Below are 27330 nucleotides of genomic sequence, written 5' to 3' on the forward strand. Positions count from 1 at the left end.
TTCGTGCATTAAACATGCGCACACAATTCAGATGACAAGATTTAAAAAGGTATGACTCCCATTCCATTTCTAAAAGGATTTCTGTAATCCTCAGCATTAGGAAAAAGTGCACACTCCCCCCACCCCTGCAAGATTCTCATCTCTGCAGCAGATTTATTTACTTGGTTAAATATTTTATGCCTTTTCTATCATGAGCTATTTTTTTAAAAGATTGTATAGCAACAGTTTGCTTGTGTGTCAGCTAAAAAGAGAAAGATCTTTTACAGTCTAGCTTATTTTTCCCCCCAGGTAAAAAATATTGTTAAAAACAACAGCCAGTGAATTGAATTGTTTTCTCCTGCTCAATTCAGTTGCTGGTCTATCAGGGCAATCCTAAACAGAGTTATACCCTTCTAAGCCCACTGCACCTTCAACGGGCAGAGTAACTGCCAATTCAACCATTCACACCACAAAAATGAGGGCACATTTCCTCGTCCAAATGTAACATCTGCTCCTCTGGGAATGGCCAGTTAATTACTTCACTTGACCGCTTGGCTGCTCATATTCTGATGGTTTCTATAGGGCAGTGTTTCTAAAACTAGGGGTAGAGGACACCTATGGGGTGTGCCAGTCCATTGGAAAGGCCAATATTAGACCTTCTTGCACCCATCTGGCTACCGTGAACAAAGCCCTCTCAGTTTTCTAGGAATGAGGCAGAGTCTCCACCTCAGGGGAAGGGGACAGATTCAGGTTCTCCCTTTCTCCAAGTGGGGGAAGCTCAGAGCTTTTGCTATCCACAGTTTCCTAACTTCCATACCATCTCAGAATACTAGCCAGAAAAAAAATGTGCTGATTGGTTCCCGGAACCAAGTAGGTCAGTCATGGAAAGTCTAGTTGGCTCAGTGGCAACAAGAATCACAGTCCTACTGTAGTCATAAGAGTTACTGTTTGCAGGGGTCATTCTGTAGAAAAAGAGCTGGAGGAACTCATTAGCATAACTCATTAGCATAACTCATTAGCATATGCCACACCCCTTGCCATCACTGGAAATGTGACATTAGCACAACTGATTTGCATATGCCACACCCCCTGACACCACCTATCCTGGCTGTTTTGGACCCAATCCTGGCCATTCAGGGCCGAAATTGGGCCCAAAATGGCAAAAAGGGGCTGGAAATGGCTGAAAAGGGGCCCAAAATGGCCAGGATTGTGCCGCTGCTGAGCAGGAGAGTGATCCACCACCTGTCAGAGGCCCGGTCCGGGCTGTTTTGGCCCCAATCCAGGATGAAACGGGCCCAAAATGGCCGAGTCAAGTAGGCAGGGCCACCTGACATGTGACCTCTTTGGAGACCTTCCGGAACTGCATTCCTGCGTGTTGCCCCTCGAAATGAGCCCTGACTGTTTGTATAAAACGGAACTGGTTTTCACTGTATTTTTCAAGTCCAAGGAGTTTCACCATAGAGATAGAGGAAGGGATAGCCTTCTGTGCCCATAGGCAATCATACCTAAAGATGGTTTCATCTGGATATTATAAGTTCAGGCATTGTAAGCTCAGAGACACTGGTCTCTGAGCAGCTCTGAAAGTTCTTCCTGCCTCCATCCCACCCTTGTTCAACCATCCTCTCATAAGCAATAAGGACAGGGGTTTTTTGCTGTCTCTGAGTGATTCCACACATGTTGGATAATGCACTTCCAATCCTCTTTATAGATCATTTGGAACAGATTTTTTTGTGTGCGGAACAAAAAATCCACCTCAAACGATTGATAAAGTGCATTGAAAGTGCATTATCCAACGTATGCGGAATCAGCCTCTGATAACAAAATCCCTTTTCCATTTTTGAGATGTGGCCCTATAGATTCAGCTACACAAGACCAGGGTTGCAGAGGCAGGCAATGGCAAACCCCCTCTGTTAGTCTCTTGCCATGAAAACCCCACCAGGGGTCGCCATAAGTCAACTCTGACTTGAGAGCACTCTTCACCACAGTGGTAAAAGGAGAGGACATGGGCAATTTAAATCAAATTGGCTATTTTTCAAGTTGCTGCGGTTTGAGGTCTGATTTGATAGAGACTATATTTATTTATTTAACATAATTTATATCCCACCTTTCTGCCCTCATAATGGCCATTATATGACTGGTTGTACCTATTTTCTTTTTACACGACGTTTTTGCGTGAATGCATCAGTAAGATACAGCAAGCATATATACAGCAAAAGACTGCTCTTTTGATGCTTTTTAAACATCAGTTCATATAGGGATGGGCGGGGGGGGGGGAGACTGAAATGAGATGAAGGAATCTGCCCAGGGCTGTAAACTACAAACGCTCAGAATTAATGCTAGAAATTCATCTAGCTAAACTGGAATTCCAGAGGAGCGGACGGGAGGACAGCATGAATCACAGAATAACAAGGGGACAAAAAGTGTGTGTGTGGGGGGGGGGGGAGATCCTATTATCCCTACCAGAGAAAAATCTCTGAAAGAAACAGCTGTATTATGAATTGCATGCCAAATCTTACACACTGGACAAACACATACGATAAACCAGGAATTCATAAATGTTGGTGTCATTATGTATTGGTACATTCGAAGGCTAGCAAAAATGTTCACATAGCCAAAGTTGCAATTTGCTCCAAAAACATCTCGCTCCGCTGTTTTAAGCCCAGCAGGTTACAGAAGAGCAAGATCGGGGTCCAACAGCTCCTTAAAGACCCACTAGATTTGTATTTTTTAGCTCTCTCGCTGAAAAGCAAACCCTGTTAAAAGATTTTTAGGCTCAACGGAGCAGCTTGAGTAGGGTTCTCTAAAAGCCAGCACAGCAATTTGTACTGGGAGTCGGAGATTCAATCCACCCTCCCTTCCTTTGCCTGGACTGCAAACAGCTCCTGCCACGAACCGTGAAAATCAATTCCCCAATAGCGAGGGTAAAATGAGCGTGAGGTTCTCTGCCTCCCGGAGCCAGCTACGCAGTAGAGCCTCCTTCTGGGCGCATGGCGTTCCTACAAGCGGTTTACAAGGAACGCTCCCCAAAGGCTCAGGGAAACAAATAACAGTTCAGGTGCTATTAATAACCTTCTAGTGGAGCCTCGCAGGAGACTTGGCTTGGGAAAGTCTGAATTACAACGATGTGCCGAGTGAGCAGCAGGCAGCATCGCCGAGCGGGGAGGGAGCAGCTAAACGCTGGGTTTTATTTGCCTCTTTTGATGCTCAGGATTACAGTAATTGCCTCAAATGCCCTTTATTTCAAATAACAGCATTCAAATAACTTTAAAGGCAATAAAACATTGTTTTATTTTGCCTAAAGGAAAAGGTCATGGTAGAGAAAGTAAATTGTACATCATTGGGTTGGTGATCTTGGAAGGCACTGTCTTATGATGAGCTTCAGGTAGAAGGGAAATGGCATTTTTATTTTGTTGCACCCCCCCCCCAAGGATGAGCACAGATGACCACAGCTGGAGATGAGACATCACATAGGGAAATGTGACTCCCCAACTTGTAAATCGTTTATCGGTCAGTGGACAGGTGTCTATCTCGCAGTCAGATTAGGAAAAACCAGGAAGTTTTTATTGGTTATTCATAACTGTTAAAAGGGAAGTTCCAGTAAAACAAGAAGGGGTGTGTGAATTTATACGGAGAAGGGAGTGCACACACTGCCTAAGAGAGTACTGGCTCAGCTTACTACACCACCGAATTCTAGCAAACACTTAAAAGAAAGTTTGTTTGTTTGTTGTGAGTTTCTGCCCACTAAAGAATCACAATGGGCTGCTAGTTGAATTTTTCCTGTGGCAGCCAAATGACAACACTATTAGCTAGACAGCGTCTTTCAAGGCCAAACTAGATGTCATGGCACCCTCGTGGCCACCATGATCCTGACCAGGCCCACAGACTGGAGCAATCTTGTTCTACCCCCACCCCCCGCACATTATTAAGTGCCAAAATGGCTGCACACATACACACCCCATAATCTATGCGGCCAGGATCCAGCCCTCCAGAATTTTTAATTGACTTCAAAATGGCAGTGGCATCCTCAATGTGCTCACAAGGACACCATCACATCTAGTCTGGACCTCATAGATCCTTCACACGTCCACAGGCAAAGTTGCCTTGTAACAAATTGCACAAGTCATTGATCCACACAGCTCACTGCCATTTACCCTGCCTGTCAGAAATTCCCCACGACTTCCGAAACGGTTTTCCTTCTCCATAGCTCTTCTACCTCTTTGACTGGAGTGGCTATGTCGTGAAATTGGCAAGGGAAGGTACCAACATATTATTTCTGTTCAGGCCATTTTATTCTTTAAACACTGTATTACCATTACTGTTATTTGTTAGTTTTAAATGTATTAGTTTTATTATCTACTGATTTTCATTATCTCCTGTGATCCATCCTGGGCCCTTTGTGAGAAAGGTTGACCACAAATACGGTAAATAAATATTGTAATTGCTTACAATAAATTGGTTTTTACATGTGTTCCTTGTCAATTATTTGATTCTTTGTTTCAAAGGAAACTTGTTTTTTCCACACAAGTTCACTAAAGTTTTCCAGGGACCGAACCTCTGATCCATAGGATCTTATCCGAATAAGAGAATGTGTCCTCATTCGATAAGCAATTAACATTCTCGTCTGCGGAGCTGGCATGGGGAGGTCTCTGGCAACCGCAGAAAGGCATGTGAAGACAGCCTGGGTCTGCCTTTAGCAACTCAAGACATTAGACAACATTGCAAAACAAGTGAAGAGAGGCATCTTACAGGTAGCATTTCAGATTGGGCAGAGTTGGCACTTAACAGCAAGGTAGGCTGGTGTGTACCCAGCAAAGTACTTACCTCCAAGGCAGTCACATACACAGCTCAACTGCACGGCAGCAATTGCATGAGTAAAGCAAGCTATGGAAGAATTTGATACACAGAATCGTACAGAAAATATTCAGCACGAAAGGCAAAGGGCAGCCCTTCTCCCGTCTGTGTGAAATCCAAAAAGCTGATCTTGATAGTGCAATGGTGAGTGGAATCTCTCTGCACAGAAACATATCAGCAAAGTCACACACTCTCGGCCTAAACTACCTCACAGGGTTGTTGTGAGGATAACATGGAGAATTTTGTAAGCCACCTTGCTTCCCCATTGGGAAGAAAAGTAGGGTATAAATGAAGTAAGCAAGCAAATAAATAAACAGAATGACATTCAACACACTTGGTTGGTTAATGTGCTTATCAGTTTCTTTATCTGCTACCTCACTCTTTCCCTTCTCTCGTCAAAGTGACACAGCACTCATGAAACACCAGAGTACTACGGTTCTGATAGCTTCCAAAGGCTGTTAATTTTTTGTATTTGGGTTTTGAATTGTTTGAGCTCTACCACTAAGCATGGCTCCCCTCTCTAAACTCCAACTTTATCCACTGAAAGTCTGAAGCTCTGAGATGAGAATAAAAATGTGAACTTCTTAAGAGAGAAATTTTATTGCACCACTGCAACGCTGGTTCCAAACTGCAGACAGCCAACTTAGAGGGGTTCTGATATCCAAACATTTATCCCAAAGTATGTCCACATAAATCCCTTTCTAAAACTACCTGTAGCCATGTGGGAGCAGAGAAGCTGAGAAGTTCACAAAATGATATGATCAATGTCTGAACTCTGTTTGTTCCAAATACCCACTATTTGCCAAGTCAAATCTCTCTTATGATCCATCCTGAGGATTCACTCGCCAGAATATTTGCAAAGGGAAGTGGCAGCATTTTGTGGCTCGCTGGGTAGCTGCTAACATGCCTAGAGTTATTATGGGATGTCTGTTTTAAAAAGAGCTAAATCAGGTTGTCTGTGCTACTTTTTGCACCTCCACACTAGCAATGCACCTCCATCACCTCCTTTCCTTGTTGTGGGTTCTTTATTCCCCAAAGGTGTGCATTTTACCTCCTAAACTAAGAATCAATCAGTTTCATTTCAAATTCCTAATCGTGCAGCTATGCTCTAATCCAATCTACTAAACCCAAAGCGCTCACTATGAATTGAAAGTGAAATAGACTAGGGCTCACCAAGGCTCTCAATTGTTGAAAAATGAAGTCAAGTTCATTTTCAAGTACCTCATTAGATGAGCTCTCAATGTGTTGTTACCCTGTGTGATCAGGAAGACAGGTGCATCCTAGACACACGTCACTGTGATTGTGGCCCACTTTCTAATTCAAGCCCAAATCCATGCTAAAATAGCCTGGTCAAAACGAGTGTGCATGTGCGCGCATGCGTGCGCTCGTGCCTGCACCCGTGAGCAAGTGCTTTCTTCTGGTCCATCACTCCCATATAAAAAGAGCATCACAATTACAATGTGGTGCAGTGGTTAGAGTGCCAGACTAGGATCTAGGAGAGAGAGTTCAAATTCCCACACTGCCACAGAAGCTCTCGGTATAACCTTAGGCCAGTCACACTCTTGGGCAGGCCTGCCTCCCAGGGATGTTATGAGGATAAACTGGAGGAGAGATGAACGATGCAAGCTGCTTTAGAAACCCATTAGGGAGAAAGCCGGGGTAAAAATGAAGCAAATAAAATAACTAAAATTAGGTTCGACTGCCAGCTTTAAGAACACTTCCACATGGATAAGTTTTACCCTCCGTTTCTGAGTTTCTTAGAACTCAAGCTTTATTATAACGAGTTTTGTTCTGCCAATCGCTGCAACACTGGTAAAATCCTGACAACGTTGGATAACATCAGTACTAAGGACTAATTTCCTGCAGCTTAGAAAAGCGGCAAAAGGTTAAGTTTTTCCAGCTGTTTTCTAGGTAATGAACCATGCCTGGTTTCTCTCTGTCAAGCAAGCACACAGAATTCTCTACGTACACACACAATTCCATGTTCCATGGAGGCTTCTTCCACATTGCTCTAGGGAGAGAAATATACAAGTACGCAAAACCTTTTTCATAACAATGTTTTGAAGGATGAATTTTCCAGAAATTGTGAGGTCCTACAAGCTGATGAAGACGGTTCTGAGAATGGGAGCACCTCATAAAACCACATTATTGGACAGATCCCTTCAAGGATCACACAGATTCTGTGACTAAAACATGAGGATCAAGGCGATGTCACAAATCAGAATTTGAGTTTTGGACTAACACCTGGAAGCTCCAGGTTCAAATCCTAATTCTGTCCAGAAGCTGACTGGGTTACTTTAGGCCAATCTCTCTCTCTCTCTCTCTCTCTCTCTCTCTCACACACACACACACACACACACACAGCGCCTAACCTACCTCACAGGGTTTGATATGATACAGGCTGCACTGAGCTTTCTTCCTGTACTAGACCGACACTGATATTTTGCAATGAATCTACTACTATTTATGGGACTGTGGAAAAATATCTGATTTTTTTTTTTAAACTTCAACTGTCAACTTCCACGGTTAATCCATTCTTCTGAATAACTTCTGCTAGGAGGAATTCAATGCCTTACTCTTTTTCTGAAAGTAGCTGTTGAGGGTCCCCCCGCCCCCATCCATTAACACCAGAAGCTTCTGGCAATCTAAAGTGCAGTCACAGAACTGTATACAATTCTGAAAAGCCTCAAGCCAACAACAAAAAAAAAAAAGGACAACATACACAACAGTAACCTGTACTAAATGGTCTGGTAGTGGCAGTTTGAAAAATGGAGAATAGTCCATTCATGCACCATCTCTTAACCAGTTCTGGGGCCTTAAAAAAATCAGGCATTTACTGAACAGAGTTAGAAACGTTTTAGAAGAGTGTATACATAATGAGATCATTTGCTGGTACCAGACGACACAGATGAAGACACAAAGCTTAAAATGGGAGTTGTGATTGGTTTTTCCCCCCTCTGAAGTTCTTCAGTTTGATCTTTTTGCAGAGAACAGATAGCAAGAATTTTCCATATAGAATAGCTAAGGAAGCAAGCAAGCAAGAAAACAGTTCTCTGTGGATTCTCTCAGCTCCATTTCGTAAGATCCTTTGACATTAAGTGGCCAACACTCATTTGAGTGACGCTATCTGGTTTTCTCGGTCACGCCTCCTTCATCTGGATCCCATCCATAATGGATGACTAATAAGATATTTGCACTAGCCATAGCAATTTGGTCATCGAATAATGATTAAATAAGTTCAGATTTCACTTTAAGTTCTCCTAGTTTCTGAAGTACAGAATGCAGATAATTATTGCAGCGGCACATGAGACAGTTCAACAATGTTATTGACGCTGTCCAAGTTAAGCACCCTAGAGCTGAGCTGAAATGAGAGGCATGTGTCCAGAACATTTTGGCAATACAGAAAGCACCCTTGCTCTTTCACTGATACTTGGTCATCACTGTTGAAAAAACGAAATTCCTTCACATGGGTCTGGAAGTTCTGCTCTCACTCAGATTTGGGTTCATGAGACCTTTGTAGAGGCAACACATTGCCAGATCGGATTGGCTGCGTTATGCCATGATGTCATTAGAGCTGGCTATAAGTTCATACGCAATGAGGTCAACTTCTTTCACGCGGAAAACTATTCTCAAAGTAATTGCCAAAAAATTATCAAAGACAGCTTTTTGATGTTACTGAAAAATGTTCTTGAAGACCCAGTAAGAACTCTTAAATCAATTCTATAGGCCATCAACCTCATTTCCAGAGCTTTCATACCTCCATTAGGTTTCAAAACTATTTAAAGACTACAGGGTTGAATCCAACCAGCTTTTTTTCTAGGCAAAACCAGGGAGGACAGGTCTGTATATCTACCCCAAAGAGTTACACTGGGGTACACGTGGACGTGGGATGGTGGCTGTAGTAAGGAGAAGAATTTGGCAAGATTGAGTGAAAAAAGCTGGCTGGATCCAACCCATAAAGCAGTAATTCCCTTTGATGCTAAGAAAGAAGTTGAAAGGTACCAACCTCTTTCCTGCTGTATCTCACCCAACTCCCCTCCACGCTGGATTCTCATCTTACCTGATTGTTGCCCAAGCAGATTCTATAATCCCTGGCATAACGTTTTCAGTGATCAAATAGACCACCAGTGGTCAAATAGATGGCCTTCCTCTTTCACCAGAAGAAAGTTGGTATTGAACTCTTTCTACAAGGAAGTCTGGCCTTTCCCATACAACTCAGTCCAAGGTGATCATTATGCGGTTATGTTGTGAAGTTTTATCAAGTAGCCAAATATTTTCTATGAAAAATGCATCATTACAGTTTAGCCCCACAACACAGACAGAGATATATAAAGGGAGATATACAGATTTATGGCTTGGAGACTGTAACTTTCCTTCCATTTCTGGTGGTCTGCCCTCTTTGTGGAGGAAGTGCTCCATGCAGAAGCATTTTCCTCCACTACTCGGTGCCAGAAGAACAACAAACTGTGCAACGGAGACTCATCTGCACACAAGGAGAACACACTGTGGAAGCAGAAAGCGCACACAGGTTCAAAGTTGACATGAATACGGTCCAAGCTTCTCCACCAGCACCTGTGAACAAACTTTTTCAAAAATCAGCAGCCATCCAAAGGGTTCCAGAACTTCAAAACATCTTAATACATAATATCCATACTAGATGCCGGATGTTGCCTAGCAATGATAAAGAAATCATTAGAAAGGACTTTGCTGAATACAGAAAACTGAATGGACATGATGGATGAATAGCCAAAGAAACCATACTGTTCCACAAACAATGAGGAAATAGATCCCAGGTCTTATCCACCGAGGAGGAGGAGATCTAAGCAGATGCTATCAGCATGTCCATCAGAGAAGATGGTAGCCTGGCATTTGGAATGACATAAAAGAGCGAAGTTTTCTCATGGAATCATTGGAGAAGAAGCACATCACACCAAAAAGAATTACTGATCACCCCACCCATGTCTGACAAAGCGTGAAGAAGCTACAAACCAAGCAGTAGGAATACAGAGATGGTGCCTTCCTTTAGATCTACTGAGATAACACTTGGCCTGACCCTATTTGCTGTGGTTGTTGCAGCATAACTGGTAGTCTTCATTCTATCATTCCGGAGGAATTTGCAGCCCGAAGTGGACTTAAGTTCACAAAAGCAGAGTTGCAGTTATTCAGGCACTGTAAAATGAGAACTGTATGGGTACACGTTCTCATTATCCTCAAAGAAATGGGAAGATAGGTGCCCAACTCAATGGTTTGACAAACGTACAAACTGGGGAACTTACCTTGAAAGCACGTTGTTGCTCCAAAGTACTGCAAGGGGGAGGATGGACTTCCATCTACCCCCTGCAATTTTCACCAATGATAATGGCTGGGGGTGAGCTGTTTTTCTGGCTCTACATCTGCCCTGGCTTTTGTCACATGTTGGACCATCTAGCTTGACCCTACATTTGGAATGCTTCAAGAAGGCATTCTGAAACTCTTCCCTCCTCTCACCCCAATATTTAACATTGTGGCACCTGCCGCTGATCACAAGAGGTGGGCAAATGACACCTTAACCTGCACACCTTCCCCCATTGCCTCAGATGCCATTTCAGCAAAGTCTGGAAAACGTAAAGAAAGAGTCTCTCTACCCATCAGCCACTGACCCACCCGATAGCAGCTGTAACACCTTCTATCTTGACAATGAGGTTAGGAGGGGGGAAATGGAGTTGTTCTCTGGCTTAGGTATACATCTCCAGCCAAAGAAAAGTATGATGGTCCCAGGATCTATATTCATATTGAGAGTGAACCTCACAAGTTTCCCAAGCTTGGAATTTTGAGCAAAAGAATTTAAGAGCTTGGCTGGTGTGACTAGTTTACACGGGGCTTTTATTTCTCCAAAGGTGGTGGTAGAGAAATGTCTATTAGAGATGGGCACGAACAGCAAAACGAACAAAAAAAGCCACAAACAACCCAATCTGCTGTTTGCGAACAAGCTGTTGTGAAGCCCCATTCTAAATGAACAGGTGGTTGTTGCAAGCTTCGTTCATTGCTGTTCATTGCTGTTTGTCAAACCAGACAGTCTGGCACCTGAAATCAATTCCCTTGGCAACTTAGGCAGGGATTGTCTGAACTCTGTCTGAACTCCTGCTGTTGCCCTGGAAACCCCAATCTAAGCCCAATTTAGCTTGATAGGTAGGTCTTCCTTTCAAGTGTGGAGTTCCAAATTTGTTACAACAAGGGAGCAAAGAGCGGGGTGAGGGGGGCTCCCAGCTCTGACTTTGCAGACAGTGGAGAGGGAGAGAGACAGTTGCTGTTGGCATTTTGATAGAGAGAGTGCATTGGAGCTTGATTTTTCTTTGTGCGTGGTGGGATAGGGATCTACCCCTTCAAGTTCCAGGGCTCCTGCCAGGCTCTGGGACAAGCTATTATTTATTATTGGTACCTTTCCTGGTGCCTGCTCAGATCAGGTTTCTGGGAGTGGTGTAGTAGGGATTTTGACTTGGATGATGGTTGGAGGAGAGCCTGCTGGCCCCCACGAACAGCCAACCACGAACATGTTCGTGAACAGGGCCATGTTTGTGGTTGTTCGTGAGTCCCTGTTCGTGGATGGCAACGAACAACGAACATCATGTTTGGGTTTTTTTTCTGTTCGTGCCCATCTCTAATGTCTATGCGCTGTCTTATAAACAGGGTCCAGGATGAAGACTTTGGGATTGGTCATGGATGTTGTTCTGGAGACATGTAGGAAGTCACTCTGGGTAGGCTGAAAGAGCAGCCAAGACTGAATTGTCAGGCCAGAATCAGCACTTTTATAGGAATGAATAAATCACTGTATTGTTTTTGTCAATAGGCCGCCACAGAATTACAAAAATCCCACTAAATAAAATACAATTATATATACAACACAGATTTACCTATACACAGAAAGAGATCGACTGAAACAAAAGTTAATTAGAACCAGAATTCACTATGTTGACTACAGGTTTAGGTTCTTTGCAGCGTTCGACGTTATCTTCATAGCAGCAACAGTGAAAAGTGAAATTCTGTACGTAACATGCACATCAATATCAAGATCCGAAAGCGAAAATATAATTTTCTCAGCGTCTGTATATTCGGATAAACCAGATAAAATTCCTGCCAAAAACTTAGGCCTAGGATCAGAATGTAAGGAGCAATAGAGGATGTACACTTTTATAGGAGGTGGAAACATTCTGGACCTTTTAACTTCTGCTGAATTTGCAGTGACACCTTCTATCCATCTCTAGTGCTGCAGTGGGAGGGAAAGGCAGCCAGAGATTCCCTCCACTGGCTATGACAGCAAAGAGTGTAAGGAAGAGTACTACTCTAAGACCTCTGGTACCTCAAAGGATTGTCTCCATTTAAACAAAAAACAAAAAAAAACCCAGAAAACTGCTAGAGTAAGGCGAATCAGAAAGCTTAGCATCCGTGAAACTGTAACTTCACCATACCATAAAATATGTGCACTGATCCCTTAGCATGATAATGGAGTTTTAAGCACACAGCTTGTTTTTTCAACCGAAAACTTTAATGTAATTACACGAATCCCTACTTTGCTAAGCGGAAACCCAAGATTAGTGCATGCAGCTTTTTTAACTACACATTTCAAACAAGGAAACCACGAGCCGGGTGATACTGCCGGGTTCACAGAGTCGTTCAAGGGAACGGCAGGTGGTAATTTTAAAAACAAATTGCCCAGGAAAAAAAAAGCTTTTATTGTTGATCACTTGTTATAAGACTTGCCATTTGCGAGTAATTGTACATTCAACAGAAACTGACCTTTTATGAGAGCGAAGTGGTAATATAAATGAAATTAATATATCCTTTATTGCAGATGCATAAAAAGAATGACCCGAGCTTTTAACACAGTGCTTGACCTCTGAGGCGGGTGAACAGCGCCACGGCTCTGGAAGAGCACCAGATACCCAAGGATGAAATAAGCAGCAAAGGAGCTGTAAAATGTTTTTTCAACACATTAGCACTTAATGATGTACAAAATATACCGTCAGTTTTAGCAACCTTTTTCCCTTATGAGAAAAAAATATAGTAGCTGCTGGTTAATGGGCTGGATCCTTTTCATTCAATCTCACCTGATCCTCCTCCTTACAACAGCCCACGGCTTTTGTTCACATAGGTCCAAGAACCCCCACCACAACCTTTTGGAGGGGGTCAAAGGGGACCCCCATCTCATCTTTTTTTTCACTAGTGGAACACTTGATTGGAGCTGACCTGATTCTCTGAAGAAAGCAATGCTGGGTACAAGCCACACTGTTATCAAGATGACTGCCTGGTTTGACTCTTTGCTTCCTACCAGCTTCTCTTTTAAGCTGCACACATGAGCAACCTAGTTCATTGTGATGTACTTGCACTGCAAGCCTATGCAAAGTCATTCCAGTCTAAGTCTGCTGATTTCACACCATTGGTTTCTTTGGAGTTAAATGTGTACAGTGAATGGGTCAGATCCAACGGCGGAAAGAATAAACCCTGTCTCCCCCCAAACTGTAGTCAAACCTGAATAGTGGGACCATGCCCTTAAAAAATATTGGGATGCTCTGGCCCCAGATTTCTCATCCAATCATCTGGTCTAGATTTGGAAAGACAACAGGTCAAGAGTTCTTTGGCCCTCTTGAGCAAATGAAATGACTCAACGTGAATTCAGAATTGTGTTTTTTTTTAAAGGGGGTGGATTTTGCAAACATTGAAGATTTTGAAGAAAAGGAAACTTAGTTGGGGGGGAGGCTTCTTTTGATGCTCACAAGAACAACCAGAGTCACTGAGACAATGGGATGGATCCAACCACTCTGCTCAGCAAAGATGAAATCCTTCCTCCAGCCTAAAGAGCTTTCCTCCAGCTTAAGTGGTCCAGACCTGTTTAAACTGACAGATGGCAAGATTCCATCTTTGCAGAGCGTAATGGCTGGATCCAACCCATCAACACAAACACGAAGTATCTGATTAGGAAAGGAGGGATCCAGGTGCTGAAAGCGGTTGGGGTCACTCGATGGACTTGACACTCTTCCAAATTGTTGCAAAGGGGGAAAAGATACATGGGTGTATTATAGAACAACACAGGCATTTGGACAGGATGCAAAGAAAGTGTAGTAAGATGAGACAAGAGCCAGTATAGTGCAATGGCTAAAAGACTGATCAAGAATTCCCTGGTTCAAATCTCTCCTCTGCTATTAACTCACCAGGTAGCCTCAGATGAGCCAACCAGCCACTCATTCTGCCCGGACTCGCAATACTAACCTGTGTCACAAACATTATAGTACAATGGATACAAAGCATTAAAAAGCGCTTATTATGAGCCTGGGCCTATGTAGTGATGCCTAGTGGTTTGAGGGAAGCCTGTACTAGAGTGACTATAGGGCTTGCATTTCCCATGCTGCCTTTGGATCCTGTGATTGGTTAACAGGGGATTTGGAGGGAAAAATTTGCATCAATAGAGAAGTAAGGGCATGGTGCCTAAGAGAAGGGATAAAAGGCCTCACCACAGTGGGAGAGTGTTCACTCCTAGGGAGCAGAGCTGAGGAGAGGCTGCTGCAGACGGAGAGATCCCTCAGCCAGAAGGGGTGAGTCAGAGTGAAGCTAGTCGCCAAGGGACAGCTAGGAACAGTTTAGTTAGACACGTTAGGGTGTTCTATTTTGTTTGTTCAACAACCTTTACTTTCTCTTTAATCTATAAAGTTTTGAACACCAGTTATTACTAAACATTTTAAATAAAGTTGTTTATTACTATGGCTGGGTCCTCACACCTCATTCAGTCACATGTAAAGTAAAACCCACTGGGAAAGAGTAAACAATAGGTGTCGGTTGGGTGCTCTGGGCCCTTCCGAGGAAACCTGTACCAGAGTGGTGGCAGCCTAGAGAGAGTTCCCTGGTCCCTTGCTTGCTGTGTCAGTGCTAAAAAAAAAGGGTATTATGAATACTAGTCAGACAAAATTCAAACTCCCAAATGGCTATGAAACTCATTGAGTGACCTTGGACCACTCATCCACTTCTCAACCAGACCTACCTTGCAGGGTTGTTGTGATGATAAAATCAGGGATCAGGCATGATATAATCAAGAAAGTCATGTATGTATCCAGGAGGAATTGGGGAGGGAGATAAAAATGTGCTACATACCGGATGGTTACTACTTGTCCAATAATTTGATACAGTTTTGGCTTCATGCTGAACAAATATTACTACACTTCTGTCAGAAACATGAAGGTCCCTACTGCCCCCTAACGGGAACAAATTGGGGAAACATAGCTTTGACTGAAACAGCCCCCATGAACCTGAAGCAGGGCAATCTTCTGAGAGTGGAGCCTTTCTTATAACCCACATCCCTTTATGACTCACTGGGGATGGCACACATCTTTCCTTCTGATGGGGATCCAAAAGAAACTCCCAATATCATTCTCCTTGCTTCCATTTTATGCTCTCAGCAACATCCCTGCAAAGGAAGTTAGGCCAGAAGAGAAGGACTTCTACAAGGTCACCCAGAGAACTTCCGTGGCAGGGTGGTAATTTGAACAGGGCTCTACCAGATTCTAGACCAACACTCTAGAGTTTTTACAGCCAAGCCTGGAGAATACCTCTAGATACACTTTTTTTAAAAAAAAATCAGACTTAAAATTGAAGACTCGCTTCGCCCTTCAACCTCTGATCAGTCACTAGCCCAGGTCACAAGTTACCGTGTACTCTTGATTGTTCTCTAGACATGTATTGTTGAGTAATTCCAATGTTACATTCAACGCATGCAGGGATAAATGTGTGCTTTAAACCCCAGGGACTTGTCCCCAGGTTCATTTGTAAAGTGATCTAGTATTAGCTCTTTGACAAACAGGTACACACACATACATGCCAGGTATACATGCATTCACTATAACATGTGAACAGAGTTACCATCTAGAGTGGTGGAGGACAGTGCCCTCAAGTCATAGCTGACTTATGGCAACCTTTGGTGGGGTTTTCATGGCAAGAGACTAACAGAGGTATTATGCCATTGCCTGGCTCTGCAACTCTGGTCTTTGCTGGAGGCGTCCCATCCAATTACTAAACCAAGGCCAACTCTGCTTAGCTTCTGAGATCTGATAAGATTAGGCTCACCTGGGCTACTCAGATCAGGGCACTCTCTAGAGTACATAAGCATTATCTGCTCTCAGGGGAGCCTACTACCAGCTCTCCTGCAATAGTGACCCCACCTCCAAATGTAGGTTGCATCTGAAAGTATTAAAGCTAAGAGAAGTCAATCGTGGGGAGTCTCTTTTGGTGGTGGTGGTGGCAGCGGTGGGAGACTGGCAATTCTGCTGCATCCTCTGTATCACAAATGATGGAATAAACTAATCGTGCGTTAATGTTAAGATGTTATGGAATTTCCCCCTCCCAGGAGAAGATTATTAGAAAGCAACAGGCCCAAGTGCTGAGTCATGCAAATACACCGCAGGACAACTGTTTGGGGGCCATGATCCTAGAAGTGCTGGGTTAGTTCTTGCGTCGAGACTGGGCAGCTGCTGTCCTGGAAACAGCCTCAAGAACACCGATTGCTTCTGCACAGATTGCCGACCGCCTCGTTCTCTCTCAAATGGGTTATTCGGACTCAAAAATTGAAACTGACAAATAATCAACTCAGCTCTCATTACGAGCTGTGAGGTAGTAACTATTATTTGAAGACCTGCCAAGAAGAAAAAAATATATCTTTTTTCTTATTATTTTGATTCTGGCTCTTGAGGACAAAGGGAGAGGTTTCGATTCTGATCTCAGCCAGCCACAATTTACAGACTCGGGTGGACCCGCTTTCCATTTAAACAACTTATCACTTTCAGCCCACTCTGCGGCAGCATCCGCATGTTATAAATACTAAATGTATTCATGTCTATTTTAAAGCATGGCTTGAAATCAGCTTTCCTGGTCACCTTAATCAGTCCTATTCTAATCAATGCTAATTCATTTGACAGGGCTGAAATCAGCTCAGTAGTCGTTTCTTGACCTTAACCAATGTACAGTTTAGGTAAGAATGCTACACAACAGCCCAGTTTGAAAAGGAAGTTGTGCAATAGGTAGACATGACATGGGAATAGCACAGGCATTCTTTCTGCACAACTCTCTTTCCAGATGTTACAGGAGAGGCATAAGAGGATGTTAGTATCTGCCTGCCATGACCTCTTGCCAGATGTTCTGATACCACTCAGTCACCAAAGCTAACACAGGACAATCCTCAGAATTCCCTTGTACAGATCACTGAATAGTCCACAGGGCCGTTTCTCTGGCCAAGACACCTATGCGACTGCTCTAGGCAGCAGATGCTCAAAAGGTCTGAAAATGTTAAAGCCACAGGGAGAAAAAACACTTTTTTGGGTTTTTTTGGGAAAAAGAAAAATTTGGGGAGTAGCTAGAAAAACAACGGGGTTGGATCCAGCCCCCTTTCTCTCTCAATCTCACTCAGTTCTCTTTCTTACTACAGCCTCATCTATCCTGGCTTTGCCCAAGCAGGTCCCAGCACAGCCTTTCCAAGAGTTCCAATGAGACCCCTCCCCAGCTATTTTCACTAGTAGAAAAAGTGGTAGGTTCCAACCCATATAAAAAGTCGAAAGTTGAAAACAGGAGACAAAAACATCTTCATAATAAAAAGAGAGTATTATCTGGACAGCAAAAGTCTCATACGGTCACAATAGGACTAGCAGCATGTTTGGATGCTGAGTTAAACTTTATAGCACTGAACTCTTCAGTGGCATATTAAAATAATTCACTTTACACCACATTAACAATCGACGCAATTAGTTATGTGAATGTATCATTGAAAATATGCTCCATGTGTCTGTTGTATGCACAGGAATCATCGTAGTGTAATGTCAAGAGTCACACATTCTAAGAAAAACTTTGCATTAGAAAGCAGCTCATTCATTGCAAAAGAGAAAATATTTCATTGCCGCTTCTTTCAATCGCTCCCCACAATTTCCAATGGAAAACTGGGCAAGTCCTCGGGAACCTTACACCCAAATTCTCCCTGTTTGTTTTTTCTTCCACCCCAAACGATTACCCTGCTAGGCAGTACAATGAGAAGGGCTCCAGCGCACGGCAGGGACTTGGCTCTCTATCAGCCATCCACGGCATGGGGAGGACTGGCATCACCTCTTTGGATGCACCAGCACCTGACCCGGGAACGGAAGGGGGTGTTTTTCGAGGACCAACGGAGAGGGGCTGTGGCTCAGTGGCAGAGCATGTTCTGCATGCCGAAGGTCCAGACTCAGTCCCCGGCACCTCCAGTTTCAAAAAGGGTCAGACCTCTGCTTGAGACTCTGAAGAGCCTCTGCCAGCCTGAACAGACAGTAAGACCTTGGTGGATAAATGGTCTGATTCAGTCTAAGGCATGCATACACCTTGAACCAGGTGTGCTTTTCCGAAAAGAAGAGCAAGAATTTAAGGCCACCATTGAACGTTTGCTTTTTCAGTAATGAATGCTTCCCATTCAGAAACCGTGATTTCCAGTTAAACTGTTTTCAAACTTATTATTTTGTCCCCTCCCTTCATTTTCATTAATATACTCTCTTCAAACTATTTGGGACTTTTTACTCAGACCAAAGATTGCATTCTTTCCACAAGCAGAACTGGGTTTCCAACTGCTCAGCAGTCCTGACTTCACACCAGCCCTTCAACAACGTTGGGGGTTTTTCCTGCTTTTTGTGACAGAATTCCAGTAATTTCATAACACAAACTGGTTGATCTCCGTTAACTTGAAGAACAATTGTATAGATATAATTTCTTTTCATTTCAGAGCTAATGATCTGGGTGTCAATGAAACAGATACAGAATTTGCTTGGAAAAACGCGGTCTGGCATTGATTGTGCATGTCCCAACCTCCTTTAAACCATTTTCAGGAGTCTGTCCCATCATCCTTCCAGATTAAAAGCTCCCCCCTCCCAGGGTTTGCACAAGACCAACCTATACCCCACCAATAATAGGAATTTGTCTGCACATCCAGTACACTGAAGGAATTTGCAATACTGCACATTCTGTGTATATGCAAATCCCCGAACAGATTTAGATGTATGTGTTCCACTTCAAAATTTGCTAGCCGGAGCATAAAAAGTTGCATTTGCAATATAACACCAGTATAAAAGAACTGCAAAGAAGTACATTTGAATGTTGTGGCTTCGGAAAAATATTCTGAAGAGAGCAAACTATTACAAAAAGTAAAAATATATAAGTAATTACGTCGAAAACGCTATGCTGTATTAAAATCTCAAATATGAAAAGAAAAGTGGAATGGATCAGATCCATCTAGTTTTCCTCCTAGTGAAAAAAGTGAGGAGGGGGTCACGTTTGACCACCAAAAAAGCTATGCTGAGGATTACGGGACCTGCATGGACAAAAGCCAGGTGGACCACACTTTGTCTTAAGGAAGAGAATTGTGAGATTGAGTGGAAAAGCTGACTGGACATAAGAAGTAAAAAAAGGAATGCAAGCTGATTTAAACCAAAGCCAAAGACGTCGTTCATTTATGATGGGTTGTAAGTATTTTGGTTTGAAGGTTTTGCTATCTGAATGGCAACTGAAGCAGCCGGTTATGTATGTCCTTTTTCAATTTATTATTTGACTATCCATCATCAACATCATCAGCTAGACAGCAGAACAATATTTTTCAGATCTGGATCCAGCGACATTCAGGACACACACGTCATGTTCTGATTTTCTCAACTGTTTCCTTCTCATTATCAGGTATACTGGCCACTGGCTTGCACCCAAGGGTGATTTCCATCTGTGCAGCCTGACTCCCTTCCAATGCTGCTACTGGGGGACAGGGAACTCCCACAGCATAGGTGAAGCGGGGGGGGGGGGGGACTGGCAGCATAGCACCCCCTTCCAACTGCAGGAATGGGATCCAGCCCCATCTGGTGGAAAAGTCCCTGTCCTTAACAGGCTTTTAAAAAAAGAAAAGAAAAGAAAGTTTAACTTTCTAAAATCCTATGAGAATGGACAAAGGTGACAAAACTTTAAGCTTGCTAGCAGAACTATGTGCTCTCCGAAAATCAAAGGTTATCTACACTGATTCAAGATCAGCCAACATTCAATGCATCATAATTAATAAAAGGGGATTCAATCAGCCACACTCTTTAAGGCTATATACAGAACAACAAGAGGCATGATTTCGTATTTGTAAACTCGTTCGGTCAGTTGCGGCAGTTCTCTGTGTAACAGCAATTGGCACCAGTGAGAAGAGAGCGATCCCAGTCTATAACACTGCTAGGTCCTTTCCAGGTAATTAAAAACAAAACGAAGCACTTGGCATTACACACAACAAATGCGCTGCCAGGCAGAGTCCCTTAAAACAACCCAACCCTCTCCAACAAATGTACCTCCCACTCGCACACATTTACAATCAAACTGAAATGTTCCCATTAACTTGCATCAATTCAAGTTAAAGCCAACAGCGTTAAAAAAGCCAGAGACACTTAGTAGGGAAAAAAATCCACCTGTATCTGCTGCAATTTCATATTCTACGCACATCAAAGGGGAGGAGATGATGCTGAAGTCTTAAGACAGAGCTTGAAGAGTAATATTGGATTGAACAGTGATTGATGCAGTTATTTAAACCACAGGCTGATTATTAAGTTCCCCAACACTTATTTCCACCACTTGGCAATACTTGACTGATAATTAATGCAGATCGCACCAGCTTTTCGGGGGGTGGGGGGGTATCTCAAATGTGAAGCAAGGGTGCAACAATCAGGTATCCCGGCAAGGAGATGACAAGAGACATCAACTCAAAGCCGACTCCGACTGAGATGTTGAGACCTTTTTATAAAAAGCCAGAGAAGGGCAGGCACAGGCTGTCACTCACCTAAAGAGAAAGAGCAGCCAGCAGAGGGAAAACCTGAATGAAGAACTCAGAGGTCTCGAGCAGAAGAGGGCTCTTCGTGAAATCGATTTAACAACTTGAAGGGACATGTGGGCAGGGCGCGGCAGGGCCTTTAAAAGGACCGTAAATGCAAGCCTCCTGCCTCATTTCTGCTTGGCTTCCCGAATCCCATGCTGGCTTATGGTAGGCAAGGACCTTCCCTCCTGGTTGTTTTTAATCTTCTGGCCCCAAACAAGTGCGGTCTGGCAATCTCTGGGCGCCCCCAACAAAAGTTAGCCCAGTCAAAAAGCATCCTTCTGTTCTATGCAAGCTCCAAGAAAGCAAGCAGGAGAAACCAGCAGCCACTTCCAAGCAAAGAGGTTTACATCGTTCCTAGAAGAGTGGGTTCAACTTCCCAGCGTCTACTCTCTTTCTCCTACACCACGGGAGGTAACGGCTACTCCTTCTGCATTTAGGGTGGATTGCTCAATTGTGCCCTTACCAAATATCTATACAGATGGTGTGGACAAATGTCTAAATGTATGCTCACGTGACCCTTGTAAACTGTGGCAACCATGGTATTAGCTCACTTTTGGCCAAAGTTGTTAACATCAGTATCCAGCACAGTGCATCATTCAATTGCAACTGCTCCCGAAGTGCTGATTTGCTTATGCCAAAAGACATCCGTTCTCCCACAGCCAATTCAGTCAAAGTTCCAAAGGGGGAACGAGTTGCACAAATCTGCCCCAACTTGCAGATCACAAAGATGCAACTTGGTATGTGCAGTGTGGGGTTGAGACTTCCTTAGGGTGTACAGGGAACAAGCCCCAGATCACCTGGCAACTCCAGTAAATGAATGAAAATGTTTGTTTCCAACAACTCTCTGGCTCTGAAATACAACGAATCAAAACACAAAGCTTGCTAACCAGGAAACAAAACAGCCCATTCACAGCTGTACCTGAGAGTTCCTAAAATCAAAGCAGCTAACAACCCATGAGTTACCAAGCAAGGCCCCAGATTCACTTTTAATTCCAGAGGCTCTTTTCCATTTTAGGCACTGAAGGTGCCGATATTAGGACACTGATACACTCCTAGTTGATGGGCAGAAAGATTAACAGGTAGGTAGCCCTCGAAGAGGCAGCAACGAGGACTAGATTGCGATGGAACCTGACATACATTGAGTCAGATGAAAGAGGCCTTCCTGCCGACAGCTTAATTTGGCGCTGAGAATTGCTGCAAGTTTCATTCAGGTAGGCTGGCTCGACCTCTCGCTTCGCCTGTCTGCCACCCACCCCCTTTCCCTTGATCACCAGAGAATCCAGTTTCCCGGGCACACTTCTGCACACTGAGGCAGAATTACGGTAAAAGAAACCCTAAATAGGAATGTGACCTATAATTCTTGCCCTAAAGATCTGCAGGGCAGCTCTTCAGCCACATCTTCTCCATTTGTTATTATATTCCGGCAGGCAGATTTGCAAGGGCTTTTCCTTCAGGGGGGCTCACCCCTGATACCCCCTCTTGCTTCTTTGCCCTCCATCCCTTTCCGGATGGTGAGGGGTTTCCATCCCCCCTTCTCAGGTGAAGTGATCCTTAAATCCTTTACAGGTGGCTCCGCTATAGAGAGGGGAACATACTCTCGGGTGAGGCAGAGCACACTCTACTGGCAAAAGGCACCCCTCGACAGCAGCTTTCAAATATAACTGCAAGGAGGGGGGACTAAAAACTGTGCCACTGAGCCATATTTTTACTGCCAAGCAGCACATAGGGGGGGGGGGATCTGCTACCAGAGAGGAAGGTCTCCTAGAAAAAGATCTTGGAGGAAGATCTCATGCAAGCAGCATCAGCACTCCAGGGGCTAGGAACTTGGCAGGCTGCTGGCGAGCCCGACTGAGTCAATGGCAAACTTCAGGAAAGTCTTTCCTTTCCACTGGTCTCCCCCCCCCCAAAGAACCTCCTGCAAATCTAATCCCCTCTCCCGTAATTGTTCTTCCTTCATGAAGATCTATTTAGAAAAGGGGGGGGATCGTTCTCTCGGTGGCACGATGTAGTGATCCAACGCCTCAACTTCTCCAAGCGGGGAAAAGCGTCGCTGCCGTTTTCCCCGGAGGGTGCACGGCGCGATCCCAGGTTCAGCGCCCCTCTCGCGGGGATGCGAGGACGGCTCTCCCCGACCCTTGCGCTGCCGTCCGCGGGGGCTCGCTTACCTGCGATCTCCTGATAGGGGATGTTGGCCAGGCTGAAGCCTTTGGCGCCGTACGCCTGCCTCACCTCGCCGCAGCTCCGGGCTTTGGCGTCAGCGGCTCCTCCGGCGCCCGGCGGCAGCAACAGCTGGAGGAGAGCCCCGAGCAGCGCCCCGATCCGCGGCAGCATGGTGCGAGCGAAGCGGAGAGGCGGGGACGGGCGGCAGAGCGGCGCTCCTCTCCCGCCCCGGCTGCGAAGAAGCGCCGCTAATCCAACGGACAGGGACGGAGACGGGTCCCGGGCGAGCGTCCAGTCCAGCCGCGTCCTCCCCGCGCCAAGTGCGCCGCGCGGCAAGTGCCGAGCCGGAGCAGCCGGGGAGGGAGCCCAGCCCAGCCCAGCCCCGGCACGGCGCGGACGAGGCAAAGTTTCCCGAGCCGGCTGCGGCGGGGCAGCGCCGGCCAGGCGCCTGGGCCGGGGTCGCTCAAGCCCCCCCGCGGCTCGGAGCGCTGCCAGCCGAGCCCTCCGGAGCCGGCCGCCGCCGCCGCGCTGCTGGGGGCCGAGCACTGCCCGGGCGGGCGGGCGGGAGCGGCGGGGCTCCGGCTGCGGCTGCGAGGGCGAGCGCTGCCTCCGCGCCGCCTGGCCCCAGCAGCCCCCTGGCGAACCGGGCACCGGGCAGGAATCCCGGCGACGCGCAGGCAGGGCGAGCCAGAAACGTGCTCCACATCGCACAGCCCAGCGCCGGCGGAGGAGCGGCAAGGAAAACCCGGCCTGGAGTCCTTCCTGCGCCAGCGACTTCGCCGCCCCTGAGCCGAACGGCGCCGGGACCGGGCGGCGGGGAGGGGGGGGGGAGCCCACACATTGCGCGCAAACGTGGAGCGCGCAGACCGCCCTCCCTCGGCGGCAAGGGGGGGGTGCTGCATAGGCAGGTGGGGGGGAAGAGCTCCCCGTTTGGGGAAACGAGAAGCCACTGCCCCCCCCAGCCCCTTCTGGCCCTGCTCCTCGGCTCTTAAATCCCTGCTATCATGGGTCGGGGGCCACTTGCCTCTCAACAAACCCTACTCTATTGCATATGTTCATTCAACGCCCTGACTGGTGCACATATTGCGTTTTGTTCGGTCAGTGCCCTCGCTGTGGATTATATTGTATCCATTTGCACGGTGTCAACCACCTTGTGCCTGCCTACCTATGTGCCATCAAGTCACTATTGATTTATGGCGACCCCAGCAAGAGGCTTTCAAAGCAAGTGAGAAGTGGAGATGGTTCCCCCATCCACGAACTGTCCCTGCCTGGTTGTAGTGGAAAGCCATCAAGTCATAGCTGACTTATGGCAACCTCTGGTGGGGTTTTCAAGTCAAGAGAATAACAGAGGTGTTTGTCATTGCCTGGCTCTGCAACCCTGGTCTTTGTTGGAGGTCTCCCATCCACTTACTAACAAAAGCCGACCTTGCTTAGCTTCTGAGATCTAACAAGGTCAGGCTCAACTGGGCTATCCATTAGCTTCCAAGAGCTGACCAGGTCAGGCCACACCATGCCACCTTCCCTCCACCTGGCGGACTATAATCAAAGAAACAAATGCTTTCCTTGCTACTTTCACTCTGGCCAGCAGGAGATCAAGGAGACCGGAGACCTAGCAAAAGTGGCAACCCCCAAGGACAGCAGCAATAAGAAGGTTGCCAGTTATTTCACCACCCCTCCAGTCCCTTCTGCTTGCACAGTTCAGCTGGTACTGATGCTTAGCTCCATTCGTAGGCTTTATCTGGAGTTGAAGGCACCCTCTGGTCCAACTGGTATGAGTGCAAGAAAGGGTATTAAAAAAAAAACAGTTTAAGACTGGCTGGTCGATCGATTGTGGCCTCCATCCTAAATATCTGTGTAGCATATAGATTGGCTCACTGTCTTGAATCGCCTGGTGCAACGTCTGACAAGATTGAGCTGTTCAGGTTGCTTCATGGCTTTATAAACATTTGAGTCTTCAAATGCATCCCACCCTTCCATTCAAATCTCACTAATCCCGTGAGTCCCCATGCAGTGTAGTGGTTAGAACAAGATTTGGGAGACCCTGGTTCGAATCCTACTCTGCCTGGGATGCTTGCTGGGTGACTGTGGGTGAGTCAATTTCTCTCTCAGCCTAACCTACCCCAGAGGATTGTTGTGAGGATAAAATTGAGAGGAGAATGATGTAAGCTGCTTCGGGTCCCCATGAGGAGAAAGGAAGTATATAAATGAAGTAAATAAATAAACAACCCCCCAAAGTAGATCAGTACAAAGGATTGATATTTGGAGAGAGTGTCCCACGTCAGGCTGCTGGGAATTTCTAGCTAATGCAAGATTTGAAATGGGGATTTTTATGGCTGTTGCTTTGACTGCAATAGCACCAAGTTGCCTCGGTGCAACATGGGAGACTTTGATTATTTTCTCCAGTTTGAAATGTTTGACGGTGTACAGCTGTAAACTTCAGGCATGCAATTCTGGTGGGAAGATGGGTTGCAGCTAGCTGTTCATAATCTGTAAGATACATCAAAGAAAACATGGAATCTGGTAAAGGAAGAAACACTTCTGCTACTGGCAGGTCGACAAATATGGCCAACCTGGAAGCCGAACGGCTTTGGTGTTGTCTTAATTACTCACCCAGTTCTGTTTGGAAAAGTACACCTGTAACCTACAAGTATGACGTAGTCATTACAATAGCGATCTGTTTGGGCCAAGGGCTGAAATGAATGCAGCATCTACCTGTGAAGATGTTGGGGTGCCAGCAACCAAAATGAGGGACAAGATTGAGGAGGGACCATGGATCTGTGATTGAGCATCTGCTTGGCATGCAGAAGTTCCCTGGCATCTCAAGTTAAAAGTGTCAGGTAGTACATGACGCTTTGCCAGAGATCCTGCAGAGCCGCTGCCAGCCCGAGTGGGCGATACAGACCTTGATGGACCAGTGGCCTGACTCAGTATCGGGCAGCTTCGTGTGTACGGCACGCAAGGAGCAGGCCAAGCCCCAGTGGCAATGTTAGCAGCATCTAAGAGGTTCACCTTGGACTTGGCTGGTGGCTGTGAATATCTGGGAGGCAGTGGCGACATAAATAATAATAATTAGTAATAAGCCACACCTGTTGTCTTCTCCTGTACTGCTGGCTATTGATGCCAAGCAAAATAGGCTGGTGTACTGCTGTTGGCACATGTGCCAGGGGTTGGCTAACCCGGGTTAGAATACTGGACTAGAAGCTGGGAGATTCAGCTTTGAATCCCATCCTGCCACAAAGCTTGCTAAGTGACCTTGAGCCCTTACAGTCCAATGTACCCTACAGGGTTGGTGTGAGTATTAAAGGGGGGTGACCATGTAAGCCACCCTGAGCTTCTTGGGGAAAAGATGGGATAAAGATATATTAGATCAATAAAGATATATTAGATCAATAGTCAAACATTCAAGTTATCAGCAGCATGTATTGCGGTTCAACGTTGAATGAGAGCTGAGCATAATTAATACAAAAAAATTGCTGTGTGTGTGTGTGAATGGTATGACTGGGGAGCACAAATTGTCCGGGGTGGGGGACATGTCCTTTTTGTGGTTGTTCACACCAATAGCCTCTCCCACTCCTTTCTTCATTTTCTCTCCTGATCCACTGCTTGATCCTAGTCTGTCAGGGAACACAGGGTGATTCAAATGCCAGAACCACTTAGGATAGCCAATCACTTTTGACTATATAGCATCATTGCAGGGGAAACAAATCAACATTTTTCTCATCAGTGGGATGTGGGCTACACCCCCACTTTGTCCAAGTAACCAGGTGACTCTTCCTGCTTCTGTGTCTTGGTCCAGCAACAGAAATGGGTTCCTTCCCCCCCACCCCATTTGTGAACATGGCACCCCTGCTCACTTGAGATATGCATTCAACATTAATCAAGATGAACCAGAAACGTTCTGTTCTTTAACAAGTCTAATATGATTAATCTACTATTTTGAATATAACATTTTCCCCAAATAAAAAAAGTCACTGATCTTTTGTGTTCTAGGATCAGGCTGTCTTCATTTGCTGAGAGGAATCAGCAGATAATGTAAGTGACACAGACATCATCCAACCAGCAGGATCATCCTATACTAACCACATCAACAAAGCGGATTGCACAGGAAGGTTTATGCGCACAGCAACACTGCACTGTTCCAGTGGCTGCTTTTTGGTGTCTTATAAGCAGCCAGCAAAGCAGCTGATTCCCTTTGGCTGTGCCGAGTACCAGAGCCATCTTCCCCTGATCCTGCTGTAGTTTGCAAATGCTACTATGTGACTGAGTTGTGTGCTTTCTTCTGGGGCCAAGCACTCTGTCTGCCCTCTAGCAATTGCTAGCAACAGACTAGCAATTTTCCTTAGCCTATTCACATATTGGCTGTTGCAAGGACTTGGGGTCAGATGTGCACCTGGAGTTCCATTTTGGGAATACAGTTCCCAAGGGCTCATGACCCAATTAAGATTGGGACCATGGTACATGAGAAGCAGCCCTTCCTGCCTGCA

At 45.4% G+C, this 27330-nt stretch overlaps 1 protein-coding gene across 1 annotated transcript in view; it reads right to left on the reverse strand.

Moving 5' to 3' along the window:
• The window catches only part of GPC6 (glypican 6), a 1020154-nt gene extending 996972 nt beyond the window's left edge, over nt 1-23182 (reverse strand). Inside the window, exon 1 of the mRNA XM_054974100.1 lies at nt 22852-23182. Within this exon, the coding sequence (XP_054830075.1) occupies nt 22852-23017 (166 nt within the window). The 5' untranslated portion in view covers nt 23018-23182. The remainder of the gene's footprint in view (nt 1-22851) is intronic.
• Nucleotides 23183-27330: the final 4148 nt, after the last annotated feature.

The sequence above is a fragment of the Eublepharis macularius genome, chromosome 3 (genome assembly GCF_028583425.1).
Source record: "Eublepharis macularius isolate TG4126 chromosome 3, MPM_Emac_v1.0, whole genome shotgun sequence".
Classification (NCBI taxonomy): domain Eukaryota; kingdom Metazoa; phylum Chordata; class Lepidosauria; order Squamata; family Eublepharidae; genus Eublepharis; species Eublepharis macularius.